General features: G+C 37.6%; 1 protein-coding gene across 9 annotated transcripts in view; it reads left to right on the top strand.

The window, feature by feature from the left end:
- The window catches only part of rap1gapa (RAP1 GTPase activating protein a), a 90,872-nt gene that overhangs the window by 42,768 nt on the left and 31,761 nt on the right, over positions 1-16,343 (top strand). For all 9 annotated transcript variants that reach the window (XM_017487492.3, XM_017487493.3, XM_017487497.3 and 6 more), the window contains exon 3: positions 7,732-7,825. In XM_017487492.3, the coding sequence (XP_017342981.1) occupies positions 7,732-7,825 (94 nt within the window). The remainder of the gene's footprint in view (positions 1-7,731; positions 7,826-16,343) is intronic.

A 16,343-nucleotide genomic window follows, 5' to 3' on the forward strand; every position in this document is an offset into this window, starting at 1 on the left:
TGCCACACGGTGAGTAACTTCTTCACCCCGTTTGCTTTTATGTTTGAGCGTCAACATCTGGCGCTCTGAGATGATGCTCGTATTGCTGCTATTATATTGTTTGGGTGAGGTTGTAATTTTCAGTTTTGGGGTAACGGCGCAAACAGAGAAAAAAGACACAGGCTCGGAGCAGATTGTTGCAAAGCTAGTTACTGAGGTTCATTTTTTTTGTTGATGACAGCTGTTGCAGGGTTTTATGCAGCACAGGCTGAGATCATACGCATGAGTCTGGTGCCTGTTTGGAGCATGATGTGTAACCAGATAGCCCTTCCACTCCTAACCCTGTGTTGCGCTCAGTGACCTTGCACAGTTCAATTCAATTCAGTGGGATTTTTTTATGTAGTCCCCACTGACACTGCTTTCTCTCTCTCTCTCTCTCTCTCTCTCTCTCTCTCTCTCTCTCTCTCTCTCTCTCTCTCTCTCTTTCTCTCTCTCACACACACACACACACACACACACACACACACACACACACCACACATCCCTACATAGAAGGAGGCTGGCAGATTTTCCATAGCAGCAGTATTACTCGTTTCCAGTGGGACAGACAGATCGGTGAGCAATAACAAGGTTCTGTTCACGCCCCATTAGCTGTAATTAAGTACTCGGATAATGACGTGCTATATCAGAGTTTCTGTCAGACTTCTGTCTCAGAAGTGTTATTTTAGGACTTTCAGCCACCACAAGGTGCAGCTGTCAACCATCTACCCCTAACTCCAGAATTTCTATCTGCATCACATTCACTTCCAGACACATTTGGTTGGGGGGAAAAAAAGATCAGTAGCGATGGGTGCATTGCATACAAAATGTGAGTCACTCTGTCTGTCTCATTTTCATTCTGCTCTGGAGAGCTTTTAATATCTCATTTGCTCTCAGTTGAAGTCTCTTCCAGAAAGCTGAGCTTGTCTGCTGAGAGGAAAATGAGAGAAGGAGGAAGACTGAACAAGAGCAATTATTTATTTGGATCTGGAGAGTGTTGTAGCGAGTCTTGCACTCTCTAAGCAAGGTAAACAGTTCATTAATATGCTGTCAGAACCCGTTTAACTGAAATATTATAGATTAAAAAAAGATGCATTCGGTTCAACAGGTTGCTGTCAATTTAAAACCGTCTCTCGGTCATCTCTCATTAATCTTTGTTAAATATAGGTGTGCAACAATTATTGACACTCTTTTAGTCAATACGTTGTGCTACTTCAGTCATCATTATTTGGGCAGTGGTGGTTAAGGCGCTGGGTTACAGATCAGAAGTTTGGGGGCTCAAGCCCCGGAGCTGCCACTGTTGGGCCCTTGAGCAAGTCCCTTAACCCTCTCTGCTCAAGGGGCACTGTATCATAGCTGACCCTATGCTCTGACCCCAACTTCCTGGCATGCGAAGAAAAGAATTTCACTGTGCTGTAATGTATACGTGACCAATAAAGATTCATTATTATTATCTATCTCAGTCTTATTGAGAAACTCCATAATGCATGATGCTCATGCAACTCAAAATTGCAGGTCCAAAATATATTTCTTTAATTTGTGTGCATACGTGAAGAGGAAACCCCTTAGAGATCCAGTCAAATCACATCGTTTCAGTTTTTATACTCTTTTACATGAACTATATTTAATCTGTAACAGTGTTATTACTGTTCAGCATGTAGTCTCTGTGTGTTAATTACACTATAATTACAATATACAGAATATTCCAGCTTTCGACAGCTGAATGAACTTCTCCAGAATCAACTCCTCCGTGTTCTATTAATATTATTGTACATTTGGTCAGTCAAACCACTTGATAAAAACAAAGCAGGCTGTTGTTCTATTAATGTCCATTGCACTTAAGGAAGAGGACTGAGTCACGTACATGTGCCACTTAGGTGTTTGGACTATTGGACTCCCAGGAGAGAGGAAAGATCAGGATTATTTAGTCAAATCCTAATTAATTGGTATAGATTAGTGGTTTCTGATTAGCAGGGCTCTGATTAACGGCTTGCCTGCTGAAAAATCTGTATTGGCTCATTTAATTAAAAAAATAAATCAATAAAAGTTGCAAATAGATAGTTACCTAATTATGCTTCAGTTGAGGGCTTGTGCACCATTATTATTTATTATTGGCTATTCTGTATGTTTTTATTAATTGTACATCAAAAATTGTCATATATATGTTATATAATTACGAATAAAGGTATTTTTTAAAGAAAATCCTTCATCTGATATTAATGCCAGCTTACAAAAGTGCATTAATCATACAAGAGCATGTCTAATTTTATTGGCAGAGGATGCTAACATGTTCATCACAAGAGAATTTGTCATTTAGTAACACCTGTTTACTGCCTTGAGCACTCCTAATATATGCACGCCTTCAATTACGGCAGCATAACAAATCGGGAGGGCTGATCCCCTCACGTTTCCATCTCATTGGCTGTGTATTATATACGCTGTTGAACACTGATGATGTTGATAATAGCTGTGAAGTGTGTGTTTAATGAATGCAATGTGCTTTTCCTCAGTGCAGCTCATTGTCTATGGAGTGTGGAAGCTGACAAAAGTTTTGAATATGACCTTTTACCAACATTTTACGAAAGTTTTTGTTTGTTTGTTTGTTTTGAACTTCCTAGGGATTTAGATATTTAATAATTTTTGCCTTAAAAAACATACATTTGAAATAACAGGTTCAGTCTAAAAATTTGCTAGACAACAGGCAACGTTAGACGTTTAATATGAATTTAACCGTTACAGAATATAAGGTATAGAACATACAGTAAGAACATTAAATACATTTACCTAATTATTCCTGATTCCTATATTCCATTTTGACTCCACATAACTCTAATCTTTACTTCATGGACAGAAGCACGGCAGACAGCTGTGATTGGCTACCACTTTAAATAGCCAATTTCCATGGGAATCCTGGATGCTTTACCTTTGGTCAAATTTGCATACATTCTGTGTTTCCGAATTATTTTTTTTTGTTATTAAGATTTTGTATATTTAGGGCTCAGATTTTTTTTTTAAATCTCAAAACTATAACCATATAATAATCCTGTAATTTGGAATTAAATTCAAATTTAAATTATTAAAATCTCACCTATAGTTCAAAAGATGGAAAAATCACTGGTAAAAATCACAGTTTAATAAATACACTACAGTAAAATACAAGATTATTTAATGTGACGTGTACAGTATATAATTAAAATTTTACATATTCTTCAAAACCTTGGTTTTCATGCTTTGTTTTAATTCAGCATATCATATCGTGTCATAATCAATTTATAATAGTGCTAATAGTGAAAGCCTGAAGTCACATTACGAAGATCAGTAAAGAATAAAGAATAGAGTAAAGAATTGTATCCCACAGAGAGTGGAGCAGCTGAAGCCGTTCTCCAGTAATTACTTTTTCAGTGGACTGTGTGCTACAAAGACACCTTATCCCTTCCCACAGTAGGGTGTTACAGGCTGTAGAAAAGTAGCAGTGGAAAAGCGGCTATTGGGAGTCTAATGGGAATTTCTACTATGTCAGATCAGGATGAACAAGGAGAAATTAATAACCCTCTTCTACTACACTAATGCATCAGCTACAACACTGATTCATGAGTCATACATTTTGTATTTAGAGTGCCCTCCACTAATATTGGCACCCTTGTTAAATATGAGCAAAGAAGGCTGTGAAAAATTGTCCTTATTGTTTAACCTTTTGATCTTTTGTTTAAAAAATTCACAAAAATACTCTGGGCTCATGGATATCAAACAATTGCAAACAAAAGACAGGTTTATCAAAAAAAAGTAAACTTTGTGAAACATAGGTGTGCTACAATTATTGGCACCCTTTTAGTCAAAACTTTGTGCTACCTCCCTTTGCCAAGATAACAGCTCTGAGTCTTCTCCTAATATGCCTGATGAGGTTGGAGAATACATGGCAAAGGGATTTGAGACTATTCCTCCATACAGAATCTCTTCAAATCCTTCAAATTTCAAGGTCCACTCTGTTGGACTCTCCTCTTCAGTTCACCACACAGGTTTTCTATGGGTTTCAGTGGACTGGGATGACCATGGCAGGACCTTGATTTTTTGGTCAGTAAACCATTTTTGTGTTGATTTTGATGTATGTTTTGGATGATTGTCGTGCTGGAAGATCCAAGCACGGCCCATTTTAAGCTTTCTGGCAGAGGCAGTCAGGTTTTCATTTAATATCTGTTGATATTTGATAGAGTCCATGATGCCATGTATCCTAGCAAACTGAAGATGCTTGAGTTTGTTTTTGGATGACAGTAGAGGCTTTTTAATTGAAACCCTTCCAAACAACTTGTCGTGATATAGGTGACTTTGGATTGTAGTTTTGGAGACTTTCTGACCCCAAGACGCAACTAAATATTGCAGTGCTCCAGCTGTGATCCTTGGAGATTTTTTGACCACTCGAACCATCCTCTTCATAGCGCGCTGAGACAATATAGACACACGTCCAATTCCAGGTTGATTCATAACATTTCCAGTTGATTGGAGCTTCTTAATTATTGTCCTAATGGTGGAAACGGACATTTTCAATGCTTGTGCTGTTTTCTTATAGCCACTTCCCATTTTGTGAAGCTCAACAACCCTTTGCTGCACATCATAACTATATTCCTTGGACTTACCCAATGTGACGAACAACTAAGGGAATTTGGCCTATGTGTTACCTCATATTTATACCCCTATGAAACAGGAAGTCATGGTTGAGAACAATTTCCTGTTCCTAGTCACCCAAGTGTACTAAAAAAAATTAAATATCAATGGGAATATACTTCAAACATATTTTTCTCATATGAATTCATAGGGGTGCCAATAATTGGTGCACACCTATATTTAACAAAGGTACTTTTTTTATAAACCTGTGTTGTGTTTGATATCCATGAGCGCAGAGTATTTTTGTGATTTTTTTTTAACAAAAGTTCAAAAAGTTAAACAATAAAGACAATTTTTCACAGCCTTCCTTGCTCATATTTACCAAGGGTGCCAATATTAGTCGAGGGCACTGTATCCTTTGAGCGTTAATTTTGGAGTTAACATCATGGTACTGTACTTCAACCATAATTCATTTCTTTCATCATTAGTCATAGAGATGATCAGTAAATGATGATCCATTTGGCAGGCTCTGGTCTACGATTCAGACTCACAGCATTATGAAGGATGGAGGCAATCTGAAGAGTTTGTTTTGGCTCCTGCCTGAAGTTCACTCAAGGTCATGCCTCTTTCTGTCTGTCTGTTTTAGCTCAGTGTGCCTTACAGATTTTATATTGTTTTACATGAAGTGCTTTGAAGGTGCTATGAAGGCTATGAAAGCAGAAAGACAGTATTATTTAACAGAAACCCCTTTATGTGCATTATAAGGGAACTTGAAAGTTAATGAAACCTGCATTGCATTCCATTCTATTCTATTCTATTCTATTCTATACTATAATTCTATTCTATACTTGGCATTTCTACTGCTGTTTATGATAAAGAAGGTTCAGGAGGATATAACCCAAAGGAGGCATATCGGAGAATAACCGTATTTCACTCGAAAATGCCTGTCTGCTCCATGATGAATGGATTTGCCAGGCAGGGAAGGTCTAATGTAACTGGTGAAGGAGGTGCAACCTCCTAGTCAAGACCTGATCCCCAGAGATAGCTTCCTTAAAGTTTGTTTCCAAGCTGGATTTCAGTGCTGCAGAGCACAGCAAAGAGGATCAGATAACTTTAATATGTGAAAGTGGAAAAAATGATAGGGTTTTAAACTGGTTTATTTGAGATTTTAAATAATTTTAAGGTTGTTTCAGGTTAAAAATGGGAATCAAATCCAATCATAGAGCTGTTTGATGAGTCAACAGTGACACTGACAAGTGCTGCAATACTATATTTCAAGCAACTAGCCAAAAACAAGTGCCAGATGGCTGTGGAAAGAAGATAAAGTGTTCCAACTAAAAATATATACATACACGCAATAAAATGACCGCATTTTCATACGCTTTTTTCTGGAGTCCATTTGGATAGACAGTTCATTGTGTTTGGGATTCTCCTCAAGTGAATTCAGGTGCAGATTACATCATGATATAATCTATATGATATAATAAGATCCCAAATAAATGTATAAAATAAAAAATAAAGCACTAATTTGCTTGTGCAGTCTGATCAATTTTGCCTGCATTTGTAGGTGATTTATCAAAAAATGCTGTGCGAATAATTTCACAGTTTGGGGGAAAAAACAATATTTAAATGAAAATTTTATTTCAAAGACTTGCAGAAGAGTAAAACTGAAACTTACATATCATACATATGCATAATTGCACATTGAGTATAGTGCTACTTAAAGGCTCAGATGACTAAAAAGCTGCTATATAAAATATTATATGAATGCAAAATGAAAGAAAGTAGACCTGATCAAAACATATGTAAATGAAACAGGCCCTGTTTAAATGCTGTTGGTTTGGAGGCGTGAATGTTCAGTGAATACTAAATATAAAGATTAAGTCATCATTTCAAGGAATATTCTTATTATATATTTGATATTTTGAGACATAATAGTTTAATTCAGTCATTAAAATGAAAGAAACAGATTTACACAAATGTAACACCAGCCCTTCATGTTGTCTTATTATATACACACAGAATAATTTCAGACTGAGGTCATGAAGTCACTTTCAAAAATATAACATCTTCATTAAGGCAAACACACTCAAACAAATCACTGACAAGACATGCTATTTTACTCATGTAAAAAAAAATTATCCTCTTCACACCCTGTTAGTAAATCAGCTTGAACATTTCATGTCTAAATAGACATATACACTTACATGCACTCAGAGGGAAAGTGCTGCATCATCATAGTTCAAGGGCTCTCTGAAGATCTGAGGTAGAATGTTGCTCTTTTCAGTCTGTTTTATTCAGTACTGGCTCTGGAAATGTGTACCAGCCTGCAGTGTTCATTTGTTCCTTTCTATACTACATAAAGTTTGGAAACATATTTATATATTTAAGTTGGAGTCAGAAGTTCTGCATTTAATTCCAGGTCTCTAATGAGATTAATGGTATGCATTTGTATTCAATTTATATTACCTCAAGCAGTATTTTTGCAGTAACCTCATTTGTGCTTCTTGATGTTGAAAAGACTTTATCCCTTGAAGTGGACGTCCAGAGTTCTTTAGGTTCCTGCTGAATTAGAGGGATATCTTTCAGCCTGAGGATCATACCACAGTTGTCTTCTGATGGGAAATTGAAGGTCATGCTTCAGCAGCTCACTCACATGGCCACCGAATCATATTTAGGCAGCATTGTAATGCAACCTGTTTTGTCTCAGTCTCAGAACAATGGAAAATCTAATTATGACTAGATGTAAAAAAAAAAAAAAAAAAAAAAAAAAAAAAAAAAAAAATGAAAAAAAGAAAAGAGTCAGAAGAGAGAAGAACCGAATTGAATTACTCATCTCTCCCCTGCAGCAGATACCTCTTGCTCATCTTCCCCATGTGAAGAACTCATACAGATCCTGGAATCTGCTAACGAAAGTGCAAAGACTGCTGGGAGGTGCTTCCAACACAGCTGCATGGAGTAACACAAATGTCATCCCCCAGGCTGCCACATTGATAAAGCTTCCCCTGCTGTGACCTCACAGTCTTTGTGTTTATGTATACACTGTGTGTGTGTTTGTGCGTGAGATGTGATGCAGCACTGAACAGCAATGCATCTGTCGCTCTCTGTTTGCAGGAAACAGGATGGAGGAGAGGCACGTATCTCTAGCACTCTAGACGCCACACTGCTCCAGGCTCCGCTGCCCTACACTGCCCCTGCATTCCTAAAGGTACTCAAGTACACACACACACACACACACACACACACACACACACACACACACACACACACACACACACATCGCTGCCTTTAACACTAAGCCTTAAATCCTCCCTGATGCCTTTAGCTTTGCCTTTTCCCATTGAACTTTAATCTATTGCCTGCAACATTACCAAAAGTCTTCCTACAGATGGCTCAGCTTTTGAGCACAACCTTTGTCATGGCATGAATTGTATCAAGTTTGCAAGCATGGTACTAACAACTGATACAAATTACTGACATGAGAGTGAGTTAATCCAGCGCTGTATGATTTCTTTTTATTTTTTTTTAAACACCTGTCCTGATTTTATTCTGTTCCTCAGTCACACTATTTGTTCCTTGAGACAAAGGTGTAATTGTTGAAATAATGCACATTATAAAGCTTATTTATTTCACACCAATGGCTTGGCAGTTTGCTCAGAGCTCTAGAGTTCCGCCTGTGTCATAAAACACATTTCCTGCTCACTAACGCATTGCCCTGCAAGAGATCCACTAATTATTTTACTGTATACAGTGCATTGTATGTGTTTAAATAAGAGGGTGATAAAGAAGCCAAAATGGTTTTTCACCCTTGCACATGTTAGAACAAAACAAAAACTCAAAAGCTTGTGCTATCATCTGCATACATTGGAGTGCAAAAGTTTGTGCATGGTTTGTGGGTGAAAAAAGGAAAATAAAGCTCTATCTTCTCCACAAATAAACTGTCAAATTAAAATTGGAGTGTAAAGGGGGATACGAAACTGATTTGTAGCTTAACATTCACAATTTAGTTACTTTTGGTAATGTAAGAAAGAACATCTGTGAAACCGAACACACTTTTGCCCTTAGGTAGGAATTACTAAGATCCCAAATAATCTGCATGGCAATGGGATGAATTGATTTTTTTTTTTTTTTCCCATTTCCTTAGGCTAGTTATTCTTCGTAGTCATGGCAAGTTCAGATCTCAAAGAGAGATCCAGGGAGATGAAATGGAAACTGAATGTCAGCATACGCATATCCAATATAAAAAGCAATTACAGGCGGTGAGGTCTATTGAAAATTGTTAATAATACACCATTATTCAGAATAACCAAGTGTCTGTTTTGTTTAGAAGGTATGTGCCAATGAAACCTTTTTCACAAGCTGTATTTAAGTGCTGTTCGTATCGGATGTGCAAGTATGCTGCGAAATCCTAATATGAGGCTATCCTTGACACCTCTGTTCTGAGGCATAATATTGATAATGAATTATGAATGGTGCAATTTTGACTTCAACTGTATTTTCAGGTGCTAACTTAATCTGTACTGAGTCCTGTTTCATTTTGCCCTTTTAGGTAGACACACCCCAAATTGCATATACATTAAGGCAAACATGTAAAACAGAAAAGACGGATGTTCTCAGGTTTGCGCAGGCTTACACAGACAGACCTTTAGGAAATCAGGGCTTAATTGTCCTGTTGGTATACGTTTATATTCTCTCTCTTAGTCATTTTGTCCTATGGGTGTGCAAACTTTATGGGTGTGCACACAACTGTTTATTTTTTATATCATCTGCTCACAGAAGTGCTGTGGGTTTAAACATTTCATACAGTTTTATTTACTGGCCGTGTTTAGGCACAGTTTCATAGAGGGCAGCGCTGCTTCACAGCTCCAGGGTTCGATCCTGAACTCAGATTACCGTCTATGTGAGGTACCTCCCCCACATCCCAAAACCATGACAGTAGGTGGATTGGCTATTCCAAATTGGCCCTAGGTGTAAGTCAATGTGTATGTTTGCATGGTGCCTTGCAACAAACTGCTGTCCCATCCTGGGTGTATACTTGCCTCATTCCCAGTGTTCCCAGTACCTACTATATCCATGACCAGGAATTTGTGTAATGTAGCCTATGCAACCCCAAAACAAAACAAAATATGCAGGCAGTTATCTAATACTGACTCGAACGTCATTATCCGTTCCTTGTATTCAGGTGTCTTTATATTTCCAAATGTTTCCAATGCAAGTGATCAGAATGTACGTAGTTACATTTATACAGCACTTTTCTAGACACTCAAAGTGCTTTACATTGTGGGGGGGATCTCCTCAACCACCACTAGCTCACTGAATCCTAGCCTCAGACTCTTTAGATGTGAGGCTGTGGCAAACCATGCTGTTTCCAGGATGTTGCCCGTATGTCTGATGTCCTGGCAGGGAAAAATAAAGGGTGTGGCTGGTCATTTGCAATGCCAGTCAAATAGCCTCGACTGCGTTGAGTGACAAAAACAACCAGACTCTCTAACAACAGTTGGAATTCTGCTCTGCGAGACTATATGGAAGAGGATACGGCGTCCTGCATTATGGCTGAAGTGCAGAGACTGAAATATCTACGTGTAATCTGATACATGTGACTCCTACACTAAGGGAATGGAGCCTGAGAATTAACAAGAGAGAATATAGATAATGTCAGGGAGCTACTGTATAAATCACTCATTCTTTAAAATATAGACAATGCATTTCTCTATTCAACTACTCAGTGAAGTATTTTTTATTTATTGTACTTTGTTCTGCATTCAACATTATATCCCTCTGCAGAACTGAACCAGCCATGCCTCTGATTATAATTTTAATCAGTCAGTTAAGAGTAAGTCATGTATGGACAGCTGCTATTAAGCTCTCGCAAAAGAGAATTTAACAGTCCTATTTGCTTTCTGCTTTCCTTTCTCTGCGGTCAGTACACACCGCATGGCTGTGATGCCTATCTGTGAGCCCCCGTTGTTCTTCACTCGAAGGGAATTTCTCACTTATTCATCCCCACCTGCTCTGGAAAGATAACATGAATTGTTAGACTGGCACGGTCAGGGCCAGTTTGCTAACAGGAGTGCATGGAGAATAATAATGTCTAATATCAATAAACAAGAAGAGAGCATAGGCTGTAAACATGTTAATTAGTGGCGAGAGAGCTCAGACCAGGACCCGGTGCCCATGGGCCTGTCTGTGGCTGGAGGTGAGATGGAGTTTGACTCACAGTTTTCAGCCTGAGCTCTCAGGCCTTCACTCCACCAGACACTTTAGCCATGATTAGGATACAGGAGGTCCAAAGGACAGTGCTGTGGTATCACTGATTTAATTAATGCTGAGCCATGGAAGGTCATGGAGGAGGGAGTGTGTGAGAAAGAGAGAAAGACTTAAAGTCAGAAAGGGGACTGAAATCTTGATTCTGAAATCAGGTCCACCCTTAATTAATGATTCCCTGCATGCAATTCTTTATTCCCAGACTGTCTAATTATACAAAAAAAAAGCCTTCTTCATTCTCTCGCTCTCTTACATTGAAGAGCACTTGTTTACTCTGCTGAACTATTGTTGACTTTTATGATTGAAAAATTTACAGAGAAAAGATTTTTTGGTTTTTGGTAGTCATTATACTATTTGAGTGAAGCATTATGTGATTTGTTTTATTTTTAAGAAGAATTTAGCATCATATTCCTTCAAAGTTCAAGCAGCCAAAATGCCCACTTCAGAACAACCTTTCACGGTGAATCATGTACTGTAAATGAAGCGATCTGATATTGCAGATATGTCCCATGGCATCATGAATATATTTCCACTGGAAAAGTGTTTTTAAATTGACTAAATTGATTTTCTGTTTTACACTCAGATATCCAACCCTGGAGCACCTGTATTTAGCAGCTCAGCAGTTTTTGAAGTTATGACAGACTGCTAGCAATTGGCTCCCAAGCTTCAAAGACAGCAACAAGTCCAGATCTTAAAATCTGGCACAAAGCAGAGGGGGATGCAAAACATTAAAAGCCCGAGGAATGTGAAATCTGTATTGCTTTCTGATAATGATAATATTGGATTTATGACATATAACATGCATGCACAAAAGAGAATAATTGGTGACTAATCTGAGAATATTGGAGGACTAATTGGGGAATAATTGCAGAATAATCTCCATGGACTTGTAAATTGGACAATCTTAATCTTAAAAGTAAAGTTTTTGTAAGTTTCCTCTTCGACCAGTGTCACTTGTTCTAGCACCAGAACTCTCAGCGGCTTGTGACCATCGATTTTGGTTTGGACAACAATAATGACATTAATTTGAGAGGCTATCATACTTGACTTATGGTACAGGCTGCCATCTAGTGAAACAACACAAAAGTCATGAAACTAGCCCAAAAATGTAGGCAATAGGAATATAGAGACACATTTGCCTTTTTCTTTCTCAGCCTTTGCACCATTGTGCACATATGCATTTCTGTTGTACAGATATTATCCACTCCATAATCCCTCTTTTCCTCAACCAATCTTTGCAATACATCATACTGAGTTTATATATATATATATATATATATATATATATATATATATATATATATATATATATATATATATATATATGAATTAGTTCATTCCAATTATTGACTATATGGATCCAAGATCTTGGATCTTGGGGACCATACTTTTAAACTAACCCAATTTAGCAACTGTGTCCTACCCTCTGCTCCTCTTCTGAGCATGGGGCAATATGATTTCTGCCCCCAATGGGCCTCTTTTCCCATTTTTGCCCGCAAGGTGCAATAATAACTCTATGGAGTTAAGTGGGGCAGTAAGCATGCTGCCTCATGATTGCAAAACATCTGTAGAAAGGTGACCAAATCAGCGGAACAGAACAGCGGATCTGTCAAATAGCTACCATTTTTTAGATAGTTGGTCACTGAAAAGAGGCCATTAGTATTTCAACAGAATTAAAAAATGTATGGAGTTGTGAATGAGGACTTTATGAAGATTAATATTGGCTGCCACTAGGGACAAGCCACCAATGAATATAACTTTATTCAAGTTACGAGCCTGAGAATTACATCATTCTCCTGGCATTAAGTAATGCCATTTATCAGAGCACGTCTCGGTGGATTAGCTTTATCTAGTTAAATACAAACAGTCGGCTTTATTATCTCAAATGGCATTCATGGTTATCCTGTATGCTGATTTGTACTGATGTAATCTGACTACACACTGATGAACTAGGGTGAATGCACTATAAGGACAGCAGCAATTGTATAACCTCTGACACAGTAGGACTTATTATTAACAATATAGAGTTTAATTAAGGCTGTGGATTCAGGTTTAGATAGATGTCAAAACAATAGACAATGATTTGCAGGAAAGATTTCAGGAGCTACGAGACAAATGGAGTAACATAGCAATTAGTATGACACTTTGAGTTAGGGTTAGGGTTAGCAGGACCTGTGATGTATTCTACCACTTTGCACATGATCCAGAAGGCTTACCAATGCATCTTTAAGACAGCTATATCACAGCCGAGGAGGTTTGCTGTGTCTTTGAGACAGTACCCAGACTCCTCAGTCACAAGGTAATTTCATCATACCATGAAACCATGGGCTTCTCTCTCTCTAGACCATAGGTTCTGAAACTTGGGGTCTCACCCCCATTTGGAATGGACTCAGAAACAGATGGAGTTCTCTCTTTTTCCTATTTGTTATTTGTAATGTAGCTCTGTATATATCATTTAGACTTATGGAATATTTTATAATAAACAAACCTGCCAGGTTATTAGTATAGTATTATTTACATTTTGTTAGCATTTCAATTTGGAACTCATCTTAAGCTCATTTTACACCACATCCATCATGCTGTCATGTTGATCAATGTGACTTTTATATTGGCAGCTATTTAAAACACAAATTAGCATATTTGTGGCATGGCATGGTCATGTTTTCTAGCTAGTAACACTATGAAATTAAATATTATGATCACTGTATTACACTGTATTATAGTGGTGATACATGTTTATAATATTTACTGATATTTGCATCTTATACTATATATACTAAACCACATGCATGAAATTTACAATCCATGCCAATGCACTATGATTTTTTAAATAACTAGGCCTACCATTTCTACTAATAACCACTAGGAATTATTAGGGGAGAGGTCCTGTGGAAATATTGTGTGAGAATTTAAATGGTTTCTGTATTATTCTGTATTCTAGTGATGTGACCAACAAAAATATGCAGGATCTACCAGTTTATGTGATTGCACCAGTTGATCCCATGAGCTATACCCACACCTAAATTCGAGATTTGGGGTTGGATGGAAGAAAAGAGAAATAATATTGCATGTCATGAGTGTAGTAGTGGTAGGAGTCATGAGATCAGAACACTTAGCCCTGTGATTTAGTATATAGGAAAAATAAGAGTGGACAAAATACTAATCCCTGAGGAACTCCCTCAATAAGAAAGTGAGGTAATGAGACTTCTCCATGGTACATGGTGGGATTAGTACTGTATACTCCATATGATGGAAACCATATCATGTCTAAGTCATGCTAGTTTAAAATAAGTTATTAAAGTTAGAAATATGCATAGCTTGATGCAGGGGCTTACTTGATGCAAAACTTAAGCAAGGTTTTTTTTTTTTTTTTTTGGGGGGGGGGGGGGGGCATAGATCTTTTATACTACAAACAGTTTAAATTGCACACACTTATTGATTTACATATTGCAGGGTTTTTATTTTATGCACTACCCATGATAGTCAATGAAGTAAGGAATGGGCTGTATACACCACAAATGACTGTGTGTACAGAAAAAATGGCTCTGTGTTATCAATTAAGAGTGGATTAGATGGCTATCGTGTACCAGTGATGAGCCTGATATTGAGCTGCACCCAGTCATCACTGTTTGTATAGTGCAATAATGTGTGTCTGTGTGTACTTTCTGAGCATATCTACAACACAGCATACTCTCATCCTAAATCCTTTTATGAGATGATTGCAGTTCCTTGTTTCCACGGAACTAGATGGCCCACGATAGACATCAACATTATGTTTATTATGGTCTTATTAAAAAGACATGTTCAGCTGCAGGTGGAGCACCATCTCATTGTGGAGAATCAATAAGCAGACACTGAGTTCTGTTCTGCTCTGTCGTTGTTCCATGTTAGTGTTGTTTTTTCTCTCTGCATTTTATTTGCATTTGAATTTGAAAAGCAAAAAAAGGGATTAACTTGGGTGGTGCAGGCAAAGCTGTAATCAGGGGAAAGAGCTGCAGTGCTAACTCCTTATTAGTGCCCATTTTTTTTAGTGCTCATCTTTTTTTATGCAATGTCTCAGCCACATCACCAGTGGAATCCTTCATTTAACATGTCTGTAAGCAATGTTAGCAGTTCTTGCTAACTTCTGCCAAATGTAACCACCGAAGGAGTCCATCTGCTTTCTTCATTCATATGTATTCCATACTGATTCATACACTGTTTGAATTTGTTGGGGTTTTTTATGTGCATTTGTACACTACATCAATGTAAATATTAGCCATAGCTCTACATACAGTATAAGTGTTGCCTACATATGCCTACAATTATATATGTCTATATAATTATATAGATACGTACTTATGTAGTCAACATAGCAGCATAACGAGTAGGCATAGCTATTGTACAGTTTCCATAACTAACATTACTTTCTAACACTAGTTATCTAAACATAGACAGGTGACAAATTAAAGGAAAACCAGTGGCTATGTTGTGGAGGCATTGTGCTGGCAGGTTTTGAATTCTCTTGTCCCCTTATTAGGAAAGAGTCACTGCAAAACAATACAAAACTATACTGATTGATCACCTATGGCCTTCATCTCAACCCAATTGAACAAATATGGGAGATTTTGGAGCGGTATGTTAGACCATGCTCTATACTACCATCATCAAACCATCTTTTGGAACAATGGTGTTCAGCACTCCAGTACAGTTCCAGAGACTTGCAGAATCAATGCCATTGAAGCTTTGAAGCATTTGAAGCATTGAAGCTGTTCTGACAGCTCCTGGTGGTTGATCACCTTAAAAAGGCACTTTATGTTGTTCTTGTTGTGGTTTTGGGTTTTTTTGCAAGGACCCAAGAAGTGGGGGTGCTGAGGAAGCTGCAGCACCCTTCACTTTCAGGATTCTTTTAACTGCACCTTCTAAATTAATAATAATAATATATAGATAGCACACACCACATGCATGCTGCTTGAAATTTTGGCACCCCCAATGTAAAATGGCTTCCCTCATCGATGTTTTTTTGTTTTTTTACAAACAACCATTTATTGTGGTTGTTATAGTCTTACAGTTTTGGAGAATTCCAATATATTCTCAAATCTGCCAGAAGCCTGGCATCACTTTTCAAAATTCATCATCGTCTTCATTTTTGTCATTCCTTTATTTTTCCTTAATGCTTTTCATTTCCTTAGGCTGTTTTAGTAATAAAATTCCTGGTCGGCAAACTACAACTTTTGTCTGAAAGTCAAGATTCTCTGCCAAGAACATTAATTCTTGGTTTAACTTAATTAATTCTTGCTCCCGTGTCATTTATTCTGCATTGATAGCAATATAAATGTAAAAATTTATTTTAAAATAACCATTTTACCTTATCACCATTATACACTATATGGACAATACAACCAGTTCTGATGCAAACAGCCCTTGGAGGACTCTTTTTTTTCCCTCTATGTAGCACTCATTTTCACTTTGTCATTCTTGCC

The sequence above is a fragment of the Ictalurus punctatus genome, chromosome 15, assembly GCF_001660625.3.
Source record: "Ictalurus punctatus breed USDA103 chromosome 15, Coco_2.0, whole genome shotgun sequence".
In the NCBI taxonomy this organism is placed as follows: domain Eukaryota; kingdom Metazoa; phylum Chordata; class Actinopteri; order Siluriformes; family Ictaluridae; genus Ictalurus; species Ictalurus punctatus.